The 8,321-nt window shown below is 34.9% G+C and overlaps 1 protein-coding gene across 3 annotated transcripts; it reads left to right on the plus strand.

Annotated features, from left to right (window-relative positions):
• The first annotated feature begins 288 nt into the window (after positions 1 to 288).
• Positions 289 to 7,272, plus strand: LOC130802166 (O-fucosyltransferase 27-like). 3 transcript variants are annotated; one of them, XM_057666080.1, is made up of 10 exons: positions 289 to 1,178; positions 2,252 to 2,336; positions 3,298 to 3,368; positions 3,475 to 3,563; positions 4,065 to 4,308; positions 4,711 to 4,823; positions 5,234 to 5,324; positions 5,411 to 5,539; positions 5,611 to 6,164; positions 6,376 to 7,271. In XM_057666080.1, the coding sequence occupies exons 1-10, from the start codon at positions 924 to 926 to the stop codon at positions 6,818 to 6,820; spliced, it is 2,076 nt and encodes a 691-aa protein (XP_057522063.1). In that variant the 5' UTR covers positions 289 to 923; the 3' UTR covers positions 6,821 to 7,271. The 3 variants fall into 3 exon arrangements, with proteins under 3 accessions (XP_057522063.1, XP_057522065.1, XP_057522064.1); XM_057666081.1 differs by having other exon boundaries at positions 1,037 to 1,178; positions 3,305 to 3,368; XM_057666082.1 differs by having other exon boundaries at positions 1,036 to 2,336; positions 3,305 to 3,368; positions 6,376 to 7,272.
• Positions 7,273 to 8,321: the final 1,049 nt, after the last annotated feature.

Below are 8,321 nucleotides of genomic sequence, written 5' to 3' on the forward strand. Positions count from 1 at the left end.
GATATGAGGTAGGAAAAGTAGGGACGAAATATACATTTACAATTTTACATAATTATTTTTTTCCAAAATTATAATGAAACAAATAAGTTATTTGATAAATAACTAAAGATTAACAATTAATTTTTATAAATCTCCATTACATTTAACTTAAAAAGTGGCTTAATAGCTAATAAAAATCAGTCTTAAGACTAGAGTGGAAATTCGTAAACTGTTGATAATATTTAGATGGATTTGGTCATTTTATTACTTCCAAATCTAGAAAAAACAATGTATTACACCATTAAGCTTATCTTATCTTATTGTCCCCTTAATAATTTTTTCCCATCTTAAGTTCATCTCAATAAAACCCCTATAAATTAGCACCAAGACATCTCATCCCACGTGGCAAATCTTCGCATTTGATCATCTCTTTGACTGCTCTTCACTCTCTGAAAATAACCCACCAACTCCTTTTTCTTTTCCTTTCTTTTCCTTTGAAGTTTAGTACTAGTATATACTCTTGTACTATATAATATATTACACTTCATAGATTTTCTAGAGTAAGAAAGAGGGAATTTTTTATTTTTAGATTAGAATTAGAATATTAAAATTAAAATCAAACAACAAAGGAATCAAAGAAGGTTTTTTATTGGGAAAGGAGAGAAAAAAAGTTGAAATCTTTTTAAATTTTTAGCAAGTTTTTTTTATATCTTCTTACTTTCTTTCTTTAATTATGGTATTTTTTTTCTTGAAGTAGGGAAACCCAAATCCATTTTAGGCATGAGACAAAGATATACATAGAGATGTAAAAAAAAATCTTTACTTTTTTTTTTTTTTGATTTTTGATTTGAATAGTTGAAGAAATCACACAAGAAGAAACCTTGAGTGAGAAGGTTAGTTTTTTTAAAAAATAAAAATAAAAATTGGGGTGGTGAAATTATTGAATGGTGTTGAAGAAGATGAAGATGAGATGGGTAGCAATGAAAGTTGAAGGAAAGAAAGGAAGGATGAAATGGGGTGGTTTTGTAATGATACTGTCCCTTACAATTTTCTCTCTTTTTACTCTTTTATTGCTTGCTAGATATACTTTGAGACAAAGCAATGGTTTTGATAATGGAGGTTATGATTTTCATCCCTTTTCTTCATTTAGTATATTTGCTTGGAAACCCATCTTTGGAACTTCAGATCTTCCCAGAAATGTAATGTCCTCTCAACTCTTGATTGTTTGATTTCAACTTTTTAATTGTTTGAATCTTGTTTTGATTGAATTCTTGCTTAATTTGGTTGTAATTCTACAATTTTCATGAATTAGTTCTTGTTGAATCATGGGTTTGCCTCCCCTTTCGGGTATTTGATCGATTAATTCCCTCTCTCCTCCTGCCCGAAATCAAAAAATGTTCTTGCTATGATGCTTGATTCTTTGGTGTTTGATTTGATGTGGGTTGGCCAATGAGCAATGATTATGAATTTATGGTTGTAGTTAGATTTGAAGGGTTTACTTAGTGAATGTCATAAGGTCTTGTGTTAAATTATGAGATTAGTATAATGATGAATGATTATACCTTAAAGTGAACCCTTTTAGTGTAGTCTTTTGGGTTTTGTGCAACTTGCAAGGAATTTTATTTTTTCATGTTTGGTATTTTTTGCCACAAATCAAAGTCTTTTGTATATTGAAACTTTAGATGGTCCCTATCTTTGAGATTTGTATTTAGCAAATTAATTTTTTCATGGGTTTTGATTTTATGTGTGCTTTAAATTTAGCCTTAAATTTCCAATCTATGAGGACAATTTACTCGAATTCGAGAGCGTCCGTATTGTGTATGTATACATTATCACATGCTTGAAAATGCTGATGTGAGAATTTGCTGACCCCATATTGTTGGGTTATAGTGCGAAAATACAGTTTTCATCACGGTCATGAAACAGATATCGCGGTCAATATGGATAATTTCTGGGTCAATGCAGCCTATATTTCTGTTGCGGTAAACTCAAAAAATTTTACAATAAGGTCCCGATACGGTGATTCATTCTTGTTTTTGCACTATAGTTGGGGTTCAGGCTTTAATATTGTTGTTGTCAATTCGAATTGTGAGTATCGTATTCTGTTATTTGTGGTAAAATGGAGTCATGGACTCATGGTTACTTGAGATAAAATGGAATCATAGTAGCATGATTTTGGTTACTTCACTATGAAACACCAAAGTCCATAACTTACCATTATCATAAATGTTTTTCATGTTGATTGTCCTTTGTTTTTTGGGTGTTAAAGCAGAGTCCCCTGTATAAAAGGCTATGGGGCCCAATAAGGGAGTTGGGTTCTCTATACCCACATGCAAATCCTCAAGGACCCTATGCTGGTCAGTGATTTATCTCTCTCTGCTTTTTACTTGTTTACTATTCTATCATTCTACGTGTTCTGTTTTTCATTTAGTATTGTCTTTGAAAAATTATAGAAGGGTTAGGTGCATTATTTTGTTAAAAAGCTAGCTATTACTAGTAATTTTTGCCTTTTATTCCTCTTTTAATCTTTATCATTGATTTGTTTATGCTTTGTAAATATGGTATCACGAATATAGTGCAAAATACGGTTTATGTCATAGTTGTGGTAATGGTCGCCAAACGGATCTATGCAGATGTTTTTGCAGTCAATGCGGTCGCGTTGAACTCGGAAACATTTACAATACCCCAATACAGTTGCAATACGATGATGAGGCCTTGTTTTGCGCTATAATCACTATTATGAGACTAGACCCAAAATTTAGCAGTGTAAATAATATTAACTGTTTGATGTATCTTTCAAGACAATAATTGGTAATGACCGACTATGACCCTATTTGGTTGAATGAATTATCACTCGAATTTGATCCTACAAAAGCTGAACTGAACTATTTGTGTTCTCCTTTTACGAAGGTTGTAATGTATGGATTTGTAGGATCACTAATGGGTCATTTGAAATGAAAGTAAGCTCGAGAAACAATGTAAAAATTATGATATAAGCTCTTAACAATTGCATTAGAAAATTAGGCTCCATGGATATTAACTTGAGTTTGGCTATAAGGTTTTAATGGGTTCCAAGTTCGAATTTCTCTTACTTATTGTACTTCATAATAATCAATACAGATTGCACTTCGTTGTGTTTTGGTGATGAACGTATTTCATATATGATCTCATTACTATGTAGTACTCTGGTGGAATCATTTTAATTTTAGGTTTTAATTTCGTTTGTTGTTTATTGCATCTACTTGCACTTTATGAATTGCATAGATCTTGACTTGATATGCTGTCATGAGTTTGTACTGTCTGCCTAACTTGTTACAGCTCCCAGCTTGCAATCAACGGGCTTTCTTTTTGTCAGGGTTCGAGGAGGCTTTCATGAAATCCGAAATGCGGTAAGTATTCTATAAAACCGTCTCCTCATAAAAAATATTAAAGGAAAATACCATATCCATCAACTGTATTTGATGTAATTTTGTGAAAACTGTAATGGTTTTGCAGATCTCAGATGCTGTTGCAGTAGCACGGTTGCTCAATGCTACTCTTGTGATCCCCGAGATCCTCTCAACCACTAGCACCAAGGGAATTAGGTGGGTTATTTTCAGTGTCACCTTTTCGGTCATGTTACGCATTGTTACTTGAAACGACATTAGGTTAGGAACGGGTAATGGGACGGGAACAAGGAGCGCAACCTTGATCGACTCAGGACGATTGGGTACTAGATACATTATGTATAAAAAATATATTTGAAAACAAAATTTAATTAAAATGATTTTTTTTGTTTTAGGAAATTGTTTTTGAATAGGATTTTTTTTGGTTTTCTAGGTTTTATCTTATTTTTTTTCTCCTTTTTTATTCTTTAATTATTAAATGAAGGCCAAAATACTTTTAAAAAAAGGTCTTCCACACCGGGATGTCACCTTGACCAATTTGGGTCACGTTTCGTGATTGGGAACGAACGTTCCCGGATTGCATAACGTGGCTATATTCCACGTTTCATGTAACTATGATGTTACTTGTGTTTTTGTATTTTCTTTCAAAAGTAGATGATGAAAATTTTCTTGTCTAATTTGATCGAGTGATATTTGCAGCTCAGAGTTCAAAAGTTTTGCTTATTTATACAATGAAGATCAGTTCATGGCAGCATTAGTCAAAGATGTTAATATCGTCAAAACTCTTCCTAAGAATCTTAAGGAGGCGAGGAGAAAAAAAGCAGTCCCTTTATATAAGGTGCCAAACTCAGCATCTGTTTATTTCTATCTGCATCAAGTTTTGCCAATGTTGAAGAAGCACTCCATTGTCGAACTTGTGGTCTCGGATGGTGGCTGTTTGCAGGTGATGGTCGATTCTTCTTCTTTATCTTTTATTTTTAAACACTCTTTGAACATATTTTAGCGCAATAGCTATGTTACTCGGACTCTTCATTTTGCTTCACGTATCCGTGTCCGATCCTTGATCTTCGTACATTGGTATGGCACTTAGACACTTTATTTTAGACGTAGAATTGAATATTTAGACGTATCCCACACTTGGACACGTATCAGTATTCAACTTTAGTACCCGAGTCCAAGTAACATATAGCCTAAAAGTAAGTTACTATTCTTACATTGACTAATTTCATTAATATGTGAGTTCGAATGTTCAAGTTTTCGCTTCTATCCAGAATCTCTTCATTTGATTATGGCTTATTTGTTGTTTTCAAGGTCAATTATAAATTATGCGTTTCTTCTATTGCAGTCAAACCTTCCTCCTAATCTTGAAGAGTATCAAAGATTGAGATGTAGGGTTGCTTTTCATGCTCTTCAGTTCCGCCGAGAAGTCCAAGAGCTTGCAACCAATATTTTGAGAAGGTCTTAATTCTATAGTTATGTTCTTGTTCTTTTTAGTACTCCCTCTATAGTTTATCCTATAACGATAGGCTGCATTTCTATTTTGTTTCATCCCGAATTTGAACTTTTAACCAAGGGTATGGTGCTTTAGGGTTTCAACTAAAGTTAATCTGATCACCGTCAAGAAACCAACTTAACCAAAAGCTTAAGCCTTAAGTTAATGATTCAGACTCTAAAATATGTTTTATCCTACCACATTTTTTCGCACGAGAGCTCCTTAGGCTAGAAGTATAGGTGCAACACAAATCTCCCTCATAACTTGACGCTAATATTTCCAATATTCAAACCCGTGAACCGAGTTTCTGATACATCGATCGATAGTAATTAACTTACAATTCAAACAAAAAACTTAAAATTTTATTCTGTTTCAGATTACGAGTCCCTGGAAAGCCATTCATTGCATATGAACCAGGTCTGACCAGAGAGGCGTTGGCATACTATGGATGCGCGGAACTTTTCCAGGTAATGTATCTTTTAAGGCCTTGTTGATGGTCGATTTCTGCTTTCGTGTTGATCAATTTCGTTGACGTCAAGCTGATTTTTAAAAGGATGTGCATACGGAACTGATTCAACACAAAAGGTCATGGATGCTAAAACGGGGAATCATTAATGGAAGACTTTCTGTGGATTCCGCTGCCCAAAGGCTCAATGGGTCTTGTCCGCTCATGCCAGAAGAGGTTAGAACGTGAAATTTTGTCAAATTTGTCGATAATATTTTTTCTGAACTAAATGCTTAAGTACTCCTCAGGTTGGTCTCATTCTCCGTGCTTACGGATATCGGTCCGACACTGTGATATACGTCTCGGGTGGAGAAATATTCGGCGGCCAGAGAATACTCATTCCTTTGCATGCAATGTTTGATAATGTTGTCGATAGGACTTCCCTCAGCACTAGTTATGAGCTAACTAGATTATATGGCCGCGAGTCAAATTCTGCCGAACCTCCACCTAGGGTTCGTCCTGCAGCGGTGGAAGTAAGGAAAATAGAAGCATGGAAAAATGCGGGCCCACGACCCCGTCCATTACCACCCCCTCCAGCACGGCCGAAGTATCCATATAATATTGAAGGGTGGTGGGGTTGGGTAGCGGAGAGTGATAATGAGCCTGATAGTACCATGATGGAGCTACGAACTAATGCTCATAAGTTGCTTTGGGAGGCCATTGATTATATCGTCTGTGTTGAAGCTGATGTTTTTATACCGGGATTTGATCGTGATGGTAAGGGACGCCCAAATTTAGCAAGCTTGGTTATGGGGCACCGTCTTTATCAGTCCGCTTCTTCTGTGACATTTAGGCCAAACAGGTAATCTTGTCTCATTGTCTTGGCTATGGCGTGTACCAGGTTATTTGTTTTCATTTGCAGGTCGTTTTCGAGTCGAGAGTCTCAGTGGCTGCAAACTCCTTATGGTTTACTTTCCAACCCTCCCTAGACCCTGATTATAACTTCTATGAGTGGGAGGCCGATATTTGTTTGCTTGAACTTGCGTCTGAATCTTTTGTTTACTTTTTTGCAGAAAAGAAGTAGCCAAATTGATAGATGATCTTCGGGAGAGTATGCACCCAGCTAACCGAACATGGCTTTCATCAATACGCAATCATTTACGAAAAACATTGCTCGATGGTCCTACGGAAGCATTTAACACGTCAAAACCACTGTCCTTTCTGTCACATCCCGTTCCCGAGTGTTCTTGTTCAAGGGGAAAAAACAATCCTCCTAATGGTTTCAACCCTCGAGTTGCTTTTAAGATTCGAAGAATTTGCCCTGCCTGGATGGGCATCGATCAAAACTCGAGACAAAAAGAAAAGGAAAGCGATGGCGAAGTTTATTCCGATGATGGCTTTATATCATCGTTTTTCTTCGGGCGGGGAATGGATAATCAAGGGGCAAGTAATGGAGGAAATGGAAGCCGAGAAGAGTCACAGTTCGAGGACCAAGAGATCGAAAACGGGGAAAGATGACGGAGAACATATCTTCGGGAGATGTACATAGACAAATATTGGGTGGGTTGGAAATTTTTCGCGCTTCAACTTTCGACTGGCACGTTCCCGATTCTTTAGCCAACTGCTTTAATTCTAGTATGTCCAGTTAGAAGCATTTGGCTGTTTTTCGAATAGATTTAATGTTAGAAATTTATGGGAGAATTTATAGTGCAAATTTTTGTGTGTAGCAAAATCTTTACTGGTAGCTCTAAACTGTACAATTAGAATGAATCCTTCTAGATTTTGAGTATTACCTGATGATTATGTAAAATGTTTATTAATAGTATATGGTATACTTATATTTATAGCTTTTTTTAAAAAATTTTTTAACCTTGTTGGTGCATATGGTATACCGATGCCTTGGTTATGGCTCGGTTATTTAGTTAAAAATTGTTTTAATATTGAATTGTAACATTTGACACAGAAAAATGACAAAGGAATTGGTTCTATTTACATGTAGAAATGAGTGTTTAGCGCATTATATACTAGTATTCAGTATTCACCCATCAGTGACCAAATGCTAAGTATCAATCGGAATTCCGAATGAAGATTAGGTTTAAACAGTATTGGTTAATGGCTTAATGCTAATACTTATGCTTGAATAGCATGTATTCACCCAGTTCCTGCCTTTATGCGGGTTATTGGGTACGGTGATGATGACGATGATGGTGCATGGTGGGTTTCCAACTTCTTGAAGTATGGGTCGAGCCGTTGATGGTCATAGGTTTGATGAGAAAGGCAAATGGGAGAGGCGGTTCGTGGAATAGAATGTTGGAAAAGGCGATGAAAAGGGGACGATACTATTGAAAAGAGACGATAAACAATAAATATAGGAGTATTGTTAGTAAAGATGAATTATTGTAGCAAATTCAAAAGTAAGAAAGTATACAACATTTTTATATTAGTTTTGAAACAACTTAGACATAAAAAAAACTTTTAATGTAAAGAAATGAGAAACTTGCTCTAAAGAAAAACAAAATAAAAAAAAAATAAAAACACATTGTACGAATATTTCTTTTCTTTTAGTTGCCTAAAAGAGAAACTTGAATGATAGCAATCTTTCTTGAGCCCACTATGTGTTCCAACTTTTTATCTATGTGCCCACACCTTTGCCATGTGAGGTGAATATATAATGTGTTCATTTGATCATTGTCCTTTCTATCTCATGATGTTTATGCAAGCAAATCATTGAGGAGTCACTAACAAGTGTAGTTGCTAAATTATCTTTTCTTTGAGAATAGAACATTGATTCTAAGGATGAAATTATTTTCAACCAAATAGCTCCAAGTAATTAAATTTTAAAAGTAAAAATTGTAAAGGTATTTTAAAAGTCAAATTAAAATTGTACGTTTCTGAAATTTTAAATAATTTTTGGATTTGATATGGTCTATCTAGTCATGCAACTTGTAAGGTTAGAGAGGTAAACTTTTACTATTTGAACTATGTTTATAACTTACACAAAACAAACTTAACTATATAA

The sequence above is a fragment of the Amaranthus tricolor genome, chromosome 16, assembly GCF_026212465.1.
Source record: "Amaranthus tricolor cultivar Red isolate AtriRed21 chromosome 16, ASM2621246v1, whole genome shotgun sequence".
In the NCBI taxonomy this organism is placed as follows: domain Eukaryota; kingdom Viridiplantae; phylum Streptophyta; class Magnoliopsida; order Caryophyllales; family Amaranthaceae; genus Amaranthus; species Amaranthus tricolor.

Excerpts from the sequence above, each read along its gene's own strand:
- LOC130802166 (XM_057666080.1), top strand. The coding sequence starts at position 924 with ATGGTGTTGAAGAAGATGAAGATGAGATGGGTAGCAATGAAAGTTGAA. Across the intron at positions 2,337-3,297 it reads TCCTCAAGGACCCTATGCTG|CTCCCAGCTTGCAATCAACG; the intron begins GTCAGTGATTTA and ends AACTTGTTACAG. Across the intron at positions 3,564-4,064 it reads ACTAGCACCAAGGGAATTAG|CTCAGAGTTCAAAAGTTTTG; the intron begins GTGGGTTATTTT and ends TGATATTTGCAG.